This window comes from Tachypleus tridentatus, chromosome 12 (assembly GCF_004210375.1).
Source record: "Tachypleus tridentatus isolate NWPU-2018 chromosome 12, ASM421037v1, whole genome shotgun sequence".
Classification (NCBI taxonomy): Eukaryota; Metazoa; Arthropoda; class Merostomata; order Xiphosura; family Limulidae; genus Tachypleus; species Tachypleus tridentatus.
Window position 1 is genome coordinate 134,604,861 of NC_134836.1, and position 15,268 is coordinate 134,620,128.

The 15,268-nt window shown below is 34.1% G+C and overlaps 1 protein-coding gene across 1 annotated transcript in view; it reads right to left on the reverse strand.

Moving 5' to 3' along the window:
* Nucleotides 1-15,268, reverse strand: part of LOC143234743 (cleavage and polyadenylation specificity factor subunit 1-like) — a 118,876-nt gene that overhangs the window by 97,543 nt on the left and 6,065 nt on the right. Inside the window, 4 exon segments of the mRNA XM_076472318.1 lie at nt 3,264-3,407; nt 10,059-10,213; nt 13,779-13,859; nt 14,809-14,964. Coding sequence (XP_076328433.1) covers nt 3,264-3,407; nt 10,059-10,213; nt 13,779-13,859; nt 14,809-14,964 — 536 coding nt within the window.

Below are 15,268 nucleotides of genomic sequence, written 5' to 3' on the forward strand. Positions count from 1 at the left end.
TTACAACCATGTAATTTTTCTTTATTAGAAGGATGTCTTTCAACTTCTAGGGCAGAATCCATCGAGTGGGCAGGTCTCTTGTGGTGACAAGAAACAGAAAGTCTCTGTCAGTAGAAGAAGAGTCCAGTGACTGAGGGCAAGAATGAATAATTATTTGACATCTTGGGGCAGAAGAAGATGGGCCCAAGCATACATCAGAAGCTGAAGTTGAAAGTGGATGTGAGCAGTCACCGACTCGCTCTATTAACCATGGAGGGCTAAAGACTCTTCAGATAGTTGGAGAACAACTCTAATGAAGGCACAGAAAAATCTGTCCAAATTCCCACTATAATGGTAGAACAGAGTGCAGCAGCATATATCCGAGATGGAGGGTGGACAGTAACTTTCGAATTTTGGTGTAAAAAATCTTGTGAACCATTGTCAAACACTGTGCCTCTTTCTCCTCTATCCACCAAGGGCAGGAACAAAAGTAAGAGGGTGACAGCCATTACAATTAACACAATGAGGGTCTATTTTGCATTTGTAGGCATCATGGTCCTTGCCACCACAATGAACACATGTCAAGGATCCATGATGTGATGCCTTTGAGTGACTAAACCACTGACATTGGAAACATCTGAGAGAGTTCAGAATGTATGGCCATACTTTACCTTTTAGAAAACCTTCCTTGATAGTGGCTGGAGGTTGTGGTGATGTAAATGTCAAAAACAAAACACTGGTTGGCATCGTAATTCCATCTTTGTGAATGGAGGTATGTCTCACAGCAAAAACTCCGTGGGTGGAGAAACCACGTAGGATCTTTGACTTGGGGATGTTCTTCAAATCCCTCTCAACAATAACTCTTTGCAACAAATTCAAAGTAGCATGGGGAGTAACAATAATGGGTATACCCTGATGGCCTTTGAATGCAAGGAAAGTTCACTGCATTTTGAAGTGGATGTTTCCACCAAGATGTCCTTAGAACATATTTTTTACTGACTTAGGAGAGCCAGCAAGCCCCTCTAGTCCCTTCTGAATAAAAAAGGGAGACATATGCACTAATGATTTGTCTGACAAAAAAATGTAATATCCAAAAAGGAGGTACAGATGTTGAATATTGCTGTTCAGAATCTTCAAGATGTGGTCATTTACCTATGTTATGTTCTTTCACTATTCTGTTTTTTTTATTTGGGAGATCCATAAAAATTTCAGTGCCTACTGAACCCACCCACCACAAAATTATCACTCTTCACTCAACATTATAAATAGTTTCAAAGTGTTAACAATATTCAAATTATCACTCTTCACTCGGACCACATTTTAAAGGTTATACACAGTACATAATATCATTAGAATAATAATTACATTACCATTCCTTTCACAAAATATGTTTCAACAGTTCAAAAAATAATTAAGATATTACTCTACTTGGTACAAGATTTCAAACAATATGTTACATTAACTGTCAAGAGTTCACTCTACACACCTAGTTTTTAAGATTTCAAACAATATGTTACAATGTTAACTATCCTAAGTCAAGAGTTCACTCTACACACCTAGCTTTTAAGATTTCAAATAATATGTTACAATGTTAACTATCCTAAGTCAAGAGTTCACTCAACACACCTAGTTTTTAAGATTTCAAACAATATGTTACAATGTTAACTATCCTAAGTCAAGAGTTCACTCAACACACCTAGTTTTTCAGATTTCAAACAATATGTTACAATGTTAACTATCCTAAGTCAAGAGTTCACTCAACACACCTAGTTTTTAAGATTTCAAATATGTTACATTAACTGTCCTAAGTCAAGAGTTCACTCTACACACATAGTTTTTAAGATTTCAACCAATGTGTTACAATGTAAACTGTTCCAAATCAAGATTTCACTCTACATACCTAGTTTTTAAAATTTCAAACAATATGTTACAATGTTAACTATCCTAAGTCAAGAGTTCACTCTACACACCTAGTTTTTAAGATTTCAAACAATATGTAACAATGTTAACTATCCTAAGTCAAGAGTTCACTCTACACACCTAGTTTTTAAGATTTCAAACAATATGTTACAATGTTACCTATCCTAAGTCAAGAGTTCACTCAACACACCTAGTTTTTAAGATTTCAAACAATATGTTACAATGTTAACTATCCTAAGTCAAGAGTTCACTCAACACACCTAGTTTTTCAGATTTCAAACAATATGTTACAATGTTAACTATCCTAAGTCAAGATTTCACTCTACATACCTAGTTTTTAAAATTTCAAACAATATGTTACAATGTTAACTATCCTAAGTCAAGAGTTCACTCAACACACCTAGTTTTTAAGATTTCAAACAATATGTTACAATGTTAACTATCCTAAGTCAAGAATGTTCTACTCAAGAGTTCACTCTACACACCTAGTTTTAAGATTTCAAACATATGTTACAATGTTAACTATCCTAAGTCAAGAGTTCACTCTACACACCTAGTTTTAAGATTTCAAACAATATGTTACAATGTTAACTATCCTAAGTCAAGAGTTCACAGATTTCAAACAACACTATCCTAAGTAGTTTTAGTTTTTAAAATTTCAAATATGTTACATTAACTGTCCCAAGTCAAGAGTTCACTCTACACACATAGTTTTTAAGATTTCAAACAATATGTTACAATGTTAACTGCCCCAAATCAAGATTTCACTCTACATACCTAGTTTTTAAGATTTCAAACAATATGTTACAATGTTAACTATCCTAAGTCAAGAATTCACTCAGCACACCTAGTTTTTAAGATTTCAAACAATGTTACAATGTTAACTATCCTAAGTCAAGAGTTCACTCTACACACCTAGTTTTTAAGATTTCAAACAATATGTTACAATGTTAACTATCCTAAGTCAAGAGTTCACTCAACACACCTAGTTTTTAAGATTTCAAATATGTTACATTAACTGTCCTAAGTCAAGAGTTCACTCTACACACACAGTTTTTAAGATTTCAACCATTGTGTTACAATGTTAACTGTCCCAAATCAAGATTTCACTCTACATACCTAGTTTTTAAAATTTCAAACAATATGTTACAATGTTAACTGTCCCAAACTGATACACAAGTCAGATTTCATCCTACACACCCAGCATTTAACCACACTGTGTTTTCAAAAACGTAATATCATACAATTGTCTGACATTATATTTAAAATTGTCTTTTACCAAGATTACTTTTTAATTTGTTCATACAAGGATATAATGTTAATTTTCTGATTTGAAATTTACTATATGAGATGCCACTTCTTACCCAGGCCAAGTTTTCAGGGGTTCAAACAATATAAGCAATGTAGGTTCATAGTAACCATGCAAAAACTGGAGATCAATGATGTTATCAACCTTTTCATCCAATTCTGACAACTTTATGGTATATGAAGCCAAAACTGATGACTTACTGGAGAAAAAGAGAATTAATTAATATACAAATGACTTTGTAAAGTCAAACACATTAATTTGAAAGTTATTTGTTGAAAACTCTGAATCAGTTTTTGTTGTACATTTTTACTTTTACTAATTTCTTATTTATTACTTCACAAAGTGAAGTCACAAAACTTGCAAAATATAAAGTCTTTAACAAAAAATTGCAAAAAGAACTATTGAAAAGAAGATATGAAAGATAATGGGTAGGAAGGTTTTGGTTGGTTGTTTGGTATTTACTGGCATAATGCAATTGGATAATCTGAACCAAACAACCAGTAGTAAAAACATAAAAGTAAAATAATCATTAAATTTAAAAATGATTCAAAGTAAAAACAGTACAAAAAACTGGAAAAATCTTAAATAGAATTGTAAAGGCCAATGGCCCTTGAAAATTAAAAAAATACAAGTAAGGTGGGCAGTGTCACCATTGCCAATGACACTATTGAGCATCAGGGATGAACCCGAAGAAAAAAAACACATGGTGCTATCGTTCAGAGTTGCAACAATGGCATGACAGCAAAATGCGGGCTATTGCGACTTGACTGTTACAAAGGTCACATGTTGGTGCATCAGTTCCGCATGGTTGGTTTGTTGGTTGATTTAGTGTTTTATAGCACAAAGCAGCTAGGCTATCTGTGCCAAACATCCAGTAAAAAGTTAAAAGTAAATTTAGTAAAATTCATAAAATGAAATTAAATTAAACAAAAGGTTTTTTAAAAAAACATGAATAGCATAAAACCAATGTTTACATTTAGTCTACAACATTAGGAGAAAAACTACAGTAATTCAAGTTGTAAAGGATTTTCTGTAGTGTAATTGTAATTATCATACATTGCCAAGAAGACTAACATGTAAGTACAAAAACCACCATCAGTCACCTGAAGTTGGCCTTTCCAGTCCTGGTTTTGAATTATTTAATGTTACGGCCAGCTTCTAATTGCAAATCAAACTAGATGAACTGTGGTTTTTAAAAGGGAGCCACATTAAAAAGTTGTAATGTATAAATCAGAAACTTAAATAACATTAAAAAGATTAATGGCCTTTAAAAAAATTAAAAACATTTCCAATGTGGACAGTGTCACCATCACCAATAACACTGTCTAACATCACAGATAAACCTTGGGACAGAACATGTTTAAAATGGTGCTGTCGTTGAGAGTCGTAATGACAACAAGACAGTAAAATGTGGCTTATTGCGATCTGAGTGTTACACAAACTACACACTGGTGCATTAGTTCCAGATAAAAGAAAATGATAAGTTAAAAAACTGTGGCCAATGTGTAATCAAGTTAGAACACCTTCCTCTTTTTGATCCTTACAGAAGCAAGACAGACATAGTTCAAAAAAGGGTTTAATTTGGAAAAGCTTGTTTTTGTGTTGCTCAATCCAAGTTGACTGCCAGCTGGCACGGAGCTGAGCCTTGAATACAGGACCACAGTCCATGTATGGGACAGGCACAGCAGTGATAGTGCCAGAGCAGATAGACTTGGCTGCAGTGTCAGCGAGCTCGTTCCCATGAATACCAACGTGGCCTGCAAAGGTTTTAGAGAGAGTAAAGTTAAGGCCATTTGCTGTGGTCCACTTCAGTGAATGACTGAGGCTAGTCTGAAGCTGTCACTCAATATACCTCATGTTCGACGACTGATATAAGATGTGAAAGTCGTCTACATAAAGCCCATTTGCAACAGTAAGAGGGAGTTGTTCAGTAATGGCATTAATCTTTATATTGAAAAGTGTGACACTCAAAACACAGCCTTGAGGGACTTCAAGTTCCTATAAAAAAGAACAGGAAAGTGTCAAACCCACACGAACTTGGAATCTCCTGATCATTAAAAAAAATTTTAATAAAAATGGGCAAATGGCCACGTAGCCCATACATATGGAGGTCTCGCAAAATGCCATAACTCCATGTTGTATCATAAGCCTTCTCAATGTCAAAGAATACTGACACTAGATGTTGTCGTTTGAGAAAGGCTTCTCTAACTGGCGTTTCAAGTCAAATCAGGTGGTCCATGGTGGAGCCCTATCATCGGAACAAATGCTGGATGAGTGAGAGGAGGTTTTTTGATTCAAGAAACCAAACAAAATGAGCATTAACCATCCTCTCTAAGGTCTTACAGAGACAGCTTGTTAAAGCAATTGGACGGAAGTTTGAAGGGATCTTGGGATCCTTCTCAGACTTAGAGAAAGGTAAAACAATAACCTAGTGAAGGGGCATAGGGAAAAACATTCTCCTGCCTGATCCTGTTAAAAACAATCAGAATAATAGCAAGAGAAGCAGGAGATAAATGGTGCAGCATGTCATAGTGTACATCATCAGGTCCAACCGATGTACTGCCAGACCGATGAAGGACCAGTTTTAGTTCCACTAATGTAAAGGGACGATTATAGTCATAGAGACAATCAGCTCGAAAGGAAAGAGGTGATTGCTCTGCCCGAGTCTTGATGGCTAAGAGGGTATAAGAAAGAGTAAAAGTGCTAGATATCTGGCTTTCACCTAGAGTATTAGTGATGCTCTGGGTATCAGCCACTTCCTGGCCATCAGAGAGCAAGATTGAGAGGGTGACTGAGTGATAATGCCCACCAACCTATTGAATCTTGTCCCATATCACTTTGGAACTAGTGGTAGAGGATATGCTGGTTGTGAACTTTATCCAAGATTGCTTCTGACTTTGACGTCTTACCCAATGCATTCGAGAGTATGGGATATCTACGGAAGGTATCCCAGGCTCATTTTTGAGCCTTCCGTGCCATGTGGCAGGTAGAATTCCACCATGGATGAAGATATAGTTGAAAACATGTCAAGGTTTTAGGAATACATTGAGCAGCTGCTTATATAATATAGTCAGTTACTGCTGGCACACAGTCATCGACTGATGGCTTACAGACAATGGCAGGATCATGTCCTGCAAGAGCAATAAAAGAGGGCCAGTCTGCCTGATCCAGTTTCCACCAGGGCACATGGGTTGGGTAGCATCAACCACAGCCAATCTCTCTCAAGATTAAAGTAAAATAATCACTGCCTCATGGATTATTGTCAACCCTCCATGAAAAATGGGAAAATAATGAAGGGAAGCAAATTGAGAGATCAATAGCAGTAAAGGACTGACTAGGCACATGGAAATAAGTAGAAGAACCAGTATTGAAAAGAGAAAGGTTGTGATCAGAGAGCATACACTCTACAGAGGAACCCCTCCTATCAATATCAGCACTTCCCCAGAGGGGATGATATCCATTAAAGTCCCCCAGGATGAAAAAGGAAGATGGCAACTGTTCAATGAGAGCATCAAGGTCTGATTGATCATAGGTTTCTCCAGGTGACAGGTAGAGAGAACAAACAGTTATGGTATGACCCAAGGAAACACAGATGGCTAAGGCCTCCTCGGTGTGTTGAGTGGCAAAGACAGGATAAGCACATGCTGGTCAACCAGCAGTGCCATCCTTCCATCACACAACCTGTCATTCCAGTACAAAGAAAACTGCCAAAAGATAACTGTATCGGCAGGTTTCAAAAATGTTTCCAGCAAGGAAAGACACACAGGATGAAACGAATAAATTAAAGTCTTAATGTCATCCACATTAAAATGGAAATATCAACAGTTCTTTGTGTCAAAGTGGAAATTTTTACTTAGATGGAGAACTGAGTGGTGAACCCTTCTGTTTTCAACCATGCTGTTTTTCTTTAGTAGAAGGAGATTTGTTGACCTCCATGGATCTTTCCTTGGGTCAAATGAGCAGGTCTATGTTTGTGGGTGTAGATTCCAGCAACTGAGAGCATGAATAAATAATCGTTCTGCATCTTAGGAATGAAGAAGATGGGCCTGAGCAGACGCGACAAGTCAGACCTGAATGAAGTGGATCCAGGGAGTTACTAGCAAAAATGGTGGGGACTGAGATAGGAACAGACATTGTCTTCAACTCTCCTAACCATTGAGGGCAAAAGACTCTTCATGTGGTTGGAGAATGACTCTGTTGGTGGCACAGACACAATGGTCTACACTCCCACTGTAGCAGTGGAACATAGTGTAGCAGCATCTGTCTGAGATGGAGTGGAGGACAGTGACATTCGAGAGTTAGGGTAAGAAATATTGTTCACAGTTCTTAAATTTTGCACCTTTTTCTCCTCCACCTACTTGAGGCAATAGGGGTGGGAAACACTCCAGCTAACACAGTGTAGTTCCAGTTCACACTCGTAGGCATCCAGGTCTTTTCCACCACAACAAGCACACATTAACCACGACAAGATATCTTATAAATTATTGAACCACTGACAATGGAAACATTGGAGATGACTAGAAATATATGGCTGTACTTTGCACTTCAAGTAACCTTCCTTAACAGTGGCAGATGGATGTCGCAATAGGAATATCAAAATAAAAACACTTGTAGGTACCATTATTCTGTCCTTCAAAGTAGAGACATGGTACACCACCTAAACACCTTGACTGGAAAAACTAGCGAGGATCTCCCATCCAAGAATGTTCTTTAAATCCCTCACAACAAAAATCCTCTTAAGGATTCAAAGTAGTGTGGGAGTAACCTCAATGGGTATATCTCCAATGGCCTTTAAATTCAGAAGTTTTGTGTGCTGTGGTGTAGATGTTTCAACCAAAATGTCCTGATTTCTGAGATAACAAATGAAACACGAGAAATCAAAGTATGAAACCAGGCTGTGATGATGACTGTGCAACCGAGTCATCCATGCAAGGTAATTTTCCAATTAGCTCTTTTTTTCCTCAATTGTGGATATCCATAATAAACAAAGAAAATTTCAGTGCCCACTGATAGCACTCACCATAAAGCCTTATGAGGGGACACACTACAAACAAGGACACTGCAACAATGCCAGGGTTTCATGAGCACTGTACCCAAACAACAGCATCAGACACAATGTCCAACAATGGTACTCAGGAGACCCAAGCCCAACAGGACCAGCTTATTGACCACCTAAATGAATTTAAGGCCAAAGTAGTAGGATTCTCTTCTCCTCTTTGCAGGTCACCATGCACTGCAACAGTGGGTGAATGTTCACATCCCACAAGAGGTAAATTGCAAGTGCAGAACTTTCTCTGTGAGGTAACCTCACCAAATACAGAAATTCACTTTAAGGGGTGTAGGAAAGAACATCCCTCTAGAAAACTATTAAAATGAATTTAATTTTGTTGAAAAGTAAATGCAGGAAGAAATATCCTTCTAGAAAACTATCAAAAGAATATTCTTTTGTGGAAAGTGAATGCAGGAAGAAATATCCTTCTAGGAAACTATTAAAAAGAATATTCTTTTGTGGAAAAGTGAATGCAGAAAGAAATATCCTTCTAGAAAACTATTAAAAAGAATATTATTTTGCAGAAAAGTAAATGCAGAAAGAAATATCCTTCTAGAAAACTTTTAAAAAGAATATTCTTTTGCAGAAAAGTAAATGTAGGAAGAAATATCCTTCTAGGAAATTACTAAAAACAATATTATTTTATAGAAAAGTAAATGTAGGAAGAAATATCCTTCTAGAAAACTATCAAAAAGAATATTCTTTTGTGGAAAAGTGAATGCAGGAAGAAATATCCTTCTAGGAAACTATTAAAAAGAATATTCTTTTGTGGAAAAGTGAATGCAGAAAGAAATATCCTTCTAGGAAACTATTAAAAAGAATATTCTTTGTAGAAAAGTAAGTGTAGGGAGGAATATCCTTCTAGGAAACTAATAAAGATAATATTCTTTTCTTAGAAGGGTAAGTGTAGGGAGAAATATTCCTCTAGGAAACTAATAAAGATAATATTCTTTTCTTAGTAGGGTAAGTGTAGGGAGAAATATTCCTCAAGGAAACTAATATAGATAATATTATTTTCTTAGAAGGGTAAGTGTAGGGAGGAACATTCCTCCAGGAAACCAATAAAGATAATATTCTTTTCTTAGAAGGGTAAGTGTAGGGAGGAATATCCTTCTAGGAAACTAATAAAGATAATATTCTTTTCTTAGAAGGGTAAGTGTAGGGAGGAATATCCTTCTAGGAAACTAATAAAGATAATATTCTTTTTTTAGAAGGGTAAATGTAGGGAGGAACATTCCTTTAGGAAACTAATAAAGATAATATAGTTTTCTTAGAAGGGTAAGTGTAGGGAGGAACATTCCTCCAGGAAACCAATAAAGATAATACAGTTTTCTTAGAAGGATAAGTGTAGGGAGGAACATTCTTCTAGGAAACTAATAAAGATAATATAGTTTTATTAGAACGTTATGTGTAAAAAGGATGATCCTTCCACGAAAATGTTAAAAGGAACATTCTTTTATAAAGTATAAAAACAAAACATTAAAATTCTTACCTAAAAGTTTAAACAAAACACAAAAATATAGAGAGTAATCTTATACATTATTTTATTTTATTTGAAAAAAAAAACCTAATAAGCACTTTTCATTTTGGACTTACTAACCTGCCAGGAAGAATATTAGAATCCTGGTTTTTCATTTTGGACTTACTGACCTGTCAGGAAGAATATTAGAATCCTGGTTTTTCATTTTGGACTTACTAACCTGCCAGGAAGAATATTAGAATCCTGGTTTTTCATTTTGGTCTTACTGACCTGCCAGGAAGAATATTAGAATCCTGGTTTTTCATTTTGGACTTACTGACCTGCCAGGAAGAATATTAGAATCCTGGTCTTCAGTAGCAGAATCTTTACGAAAAGGAAGTATAACTAAATTCTTCCCATACACCATCATAGCAGCACATCGACCTTCTGGGTCTACTCGTACAAATGGTATCTGATAATGCTGAGTAAATCCACCCTGAAAATGTACAAAAACATTAACAGCCTTCTATATAAAACAATCCGGAGTCATCAAAAAATATACTAAGAATAATAGAAGAAAATCATATCATAAATTTCCTAAAATTCTGAAAAAGCAACAAACAAAGAAGTCTAAACACTTTGTCATATTACCTTTATCTCTCCATATAATTATGAAACTATACATACTGTAACTTTGTAGAACAGATGGCATCTGTTCTATTATCTCTCCATATAATTATGAAACTATACATACTGTAACTTTGTAGAACAGATGTTCTATTATCTCTCCATATAATTATGAAACTATACATACTGTAACTTTGTAGAACAGATGTTCTATTATCTCTCCATATAATTATGAAACTATACATACTGTAACTTTGTAGAACAGATGGCATCTGCCTGTTGTGGAGACACAAGTGTAGAGGATGATGTTTTAAAAATCTTCCGCCTGAAGATAAGTTTCAATACGTTGTCCTCTACACTTGTCTTTCCACAAAAGTCAGTTGCTGTCCATTCTACAAAGTTTCATCATGAATAATCTGCCTAAACAATCTATCAAAGAATACTGTAACTTTGTTTGTAGGAAGTGCAACTCTACATAATTTGTGAAGCTTTTAGTAAACATTACAAGTTTGTTGTACACATAAAAGCAGTTTTTAATAGAGCATTTTTACTGAAGATTTGTGTCTCAAATTACAAAGCCTTTACTGAGTTAGCCTAAATGCAAGGTGATTTCCATGTTAAGAATAGAAAATTTCTTGTAATATAATACTTTTCATATTTCATTTTCATAACCTCCTAAACAAATATTAAAAGCTCAGTTACTGCTCATTGAAACAACTTTACTTAACAGATATCCTTTGTTCTGAGTTACTGCAAAAACCAAACAAACACAAGGCTAGTCTACATTAGAATGTGTTCTTTATACGTTTTAAAAAAAACAACATTAATGTCAAAGAGAATGATCAACATTTATTAAAAGCCAGAGGGCATAGGAAAGTAGTGTCACTGATGGTGTTATATCACTAAAGCAAGAGGCTGAAATTTCACATCACAACTTGTCAGTATCTACACAATGTTGGCTGAATAACTTAAAATGCTTACAAGGAAATAGAAAAAAATTTATAAATGAGAAATTACTGTGATATTAAGTCACATGACTCTGATAGTTACACATTGTGTATTTAAATATTTCCATTAAAAATTAATAAATAAAAATTCATATAACACAAAAGATTATTCATATACATTTGTAATGAAGTAGCCTATTTAACCATATATAAATGTAACATGTACACTCTGACTTAGCTATATACAAAGTGTTACATTTACTAAGGTCTTATTAAACTTGAAAAGATTAAAGAATGTCCAGTATTCCAAAACAAAGACTTTGCAGCATATCTATCTAAACAGACAGCCCATTTTCATACATAACATGATTGTAGTAGATCTAAAGGGAGCACAACATTCACAAGTTATTCAGTTGGATTTGATAGATCATAATTTACCACAAGTGTTATATTTTAAACCATGTAAGATGTATATATTCAGTACATAACAATACATCTAATAAACTAAAATGGAACATGAGTTCCATCTCTTAACTATGTAGAAAGACTATACATGATAACAACACATACAGAACACTAACATGAAATATGAGTTCCATCTGTTAACTATATAGAAAGTCTGTATTTGATAACAACATACATAGTAGACAAAGATGAAATATCAGTACTATCTGCTAACTATGTAGAAAGTCTATACATGATAACAACACATATTGTACATTAAGGTGGAACGAGAGTTCCATATCTTAACTATGTAGAAAGTAACTGTTGGATAACAACACACATAGCAGACTAAGGTGAAATATGAGTTCCATCTGTTAACTATATAGAAAGTCTGTATTTGATAACAACATACATAGTAGACAAAGATGAAATATCAGTACTATCTGTTAACTATGTAGAAAGTCTATACATGATAACAACACATATTGTACATTAAGGTGGAACGAGAGTTCCATATCTTAACTATGTAGAAAGTAACTGTTGGATAACAACACACATAGCAGACTAAGGTGAAATACGAGATCATCCGTTAACTAAGTAGAAGGTCCGTACTTGATAACAAAATATATAGTATACTAAGGTGGAATATGAGTTCTATCTGTTAACTATGTAGAAAGTCTGTATTTGATAACAACATACATAGTAGACAAAGATGAAATATCAGTACTATCTGCTAACTATGTAGAAAGTCTATACATGATAACAACACATATTGTACATTAAGGTGGAACGAGAGTTCCATATCTTAACTATGTAGAAAGTAACTGTTGGATAACAACACACATAGCAGACTAAGGTGAAATATGAGTTCCATCTGTTAACTATATAGAAAGTCTGTATTTGATAACAACATACATAGTAGACAAAGATGAAATATCAGTACTATCTGCTAACTATGTAGAAAGTCTATACATGATAACAACACATATTGTACATTAAGGTGGAACGAGAGTTCCATATCTTAACTATGTAGAAAGTAACTGTTGGATAACAACACACATAGCAGACTAAGGTGAAATATGAGTTCTATCTGTTAACTATGTAGAAAGTCTGTATTTGATAACAACATATATAGTAGAAAAAAGAAGAACATGAGTTCCATCTCTTAACTACTTAGAAATTCTATATTTGATCACAACACAAATAGTAGACTAAGATGAAATATGAGTTCCATCTGTTAACTATGTAGAAAGTCAGTACTTGATAACAACACATATAGCAGAGTCAGGTGGATTATGAGTTCCATCTGTTAACATTGCAGAAACCCTGTATTTCATAACAACACATATAGTAGACTAAGATGAAACATGAGTTCCATCTGATAACTATTTAGAAAATCAGTACTTCATAACACATACAGTAGAGTATGGTGGAATACCAATTCCATCTCTAACCTATTTTGATATCAACACACATTGCAGAGTAAGACTAAACATGAGTTCCATCTCTTAACTATGTAGAAAGTCCTCACTTGATAACACATATAGTAAACTAAGATGAAGCAAGAGTTCTATCTATTAACTATGTAGAAAGTCTATACTTGATAACAACACCTACAGCAGACTAAGATAAAATATCAGTTCCATCTGTTAACTATGTTGATAACAACACATATAGTAGTCATGATGAAACATGAGTTCCATGTGTTAACTGTGTAGAAAGTCTGTATTTGGTGAGAACACATGTAGTAGACTAAGGTGGAATATGAGTTTCAGCTATTAACTATGTAGAAAGTCTGTATTTGATAACAATATATGTAGTAAACTGGAAAACTTCACCTGATTACAGGTAAAAGTATAAAGTATCCTTAGTATGAAAATATGCTGAATCTTCCTCAAGTTTTCTTTGTATTCTTTTTACAATAACAATCATTGTAGTGACTTGAAGTCATCAATATTATTTTACTAATACCAAAATATGAAGAGAAACTATCAAACATCAACATCTTCCCAGAATAGTCTGTGTTAATTTACTTAGCCTTACCTTCATATCATAATCTTCAAAATAGTGAAGAGAGAGAGTTTTCAAGTCATGAGTGCTAGGATCATATTCTACTACCGACAGCTAGAGAAATATTTAAAAAACATTTATTTATATTATAATGTATTGGTTATTAAGACTTAAATCAGAGTGTAATTAATTAAAAAGTATCAGTTAAGAAAACAAAAATTATGTTCCCCTTTTTTCCTTCTTGTTGTTAAATCCATAATGACTTTATTAAATGCTGACTGAATATCTTACCATGTAGAAGTAAAAACCCTATAACCCAAGCAGACCTCTTTTCTTCAGGAGCAAACTGTAGAAGGTTATTATTGACTAATTAAAATATGTACTTTATACTTTTAAGTTCAAAGCCAGAAGTCTATATAACAAGAAGAAAAAAAAAAGTAGAAGTGAGCTCTATTTCAGTGTGTTTTCATTTCTCTTCTCAGGTATAAATCATAAAACAAAATAGTTTATATGCACTATCAGATTTTCTCTTTAAGGTAATTGAACCAGTCAGCTCTGTGTAATGGATGCTAACACACACGCAATGGTTCTTGTTTAAAGTAAGATTATACTCTCCTCACTACATTAAAGCCTGCATGTAGCTATTACCAAGCTAGTTTGGGCAACAAAATCATTGGCAAGGAAGGCTAAGATTCCACTAAAAACACTCTTAAGTATAACACACTCTTCAGAGAACTTCTAACAGTTTCTGGACAAAAGATTAAATGTCTTACTTTTTATGAATGAGGAACTAGTAGCAATTTGTTTTAAGATTAGAAGACAGTGAAAAGGTAGAACATGTAGGAAGTAAGTTGATATATATAATTATCCTCACATTAGTACTGAACTTAACATGACAGCAATTTATAATCAATGCACACTTCCATTAAAGAAAACTTAATCAATCAGAATACAGAATAACTAAGATGTCTATTTTGTTCACAGGTTTTCAATAATTGAACAATGATAGCTAATTATCACATTTCTTGTGGTTTAACAATCACTAGATCTCATTATTTATTACCTTTGCTTCCTGAAAGCTGAGTAAAAGAGCATTACGAGGTGACCCAGTGAGTCTAACAGCTTGAAGTGACATGATGTTGCCATGCAGAGAAAAAGATTGGGTGCACTCTAATTTCAGCTTTGGTTGTTTGTCATTTTCTCCTGGCTTATCAGAAACCTATGTAATATATATAAAATGTTTCAGTACATAATACTTATTAACTTCTATTACATAAAACTTTGGCATACTTCTTAGTTTTACATCTATAATTTCTAACAGCTGAAGAAACAAAGTTATCAGTCAGTGATTTCTTTTTTTCCCCATATATATATATATATATATATATATATATATACACACACACACATACATACACATTTAGTATTACTTGAGTTTTTTTCATTATTTAGGTTCTGGTTATTTATAAAAATTAAGTGGTTAGGAGATATCAAAGAACACATGTCTAAGATATGTTTCTTCA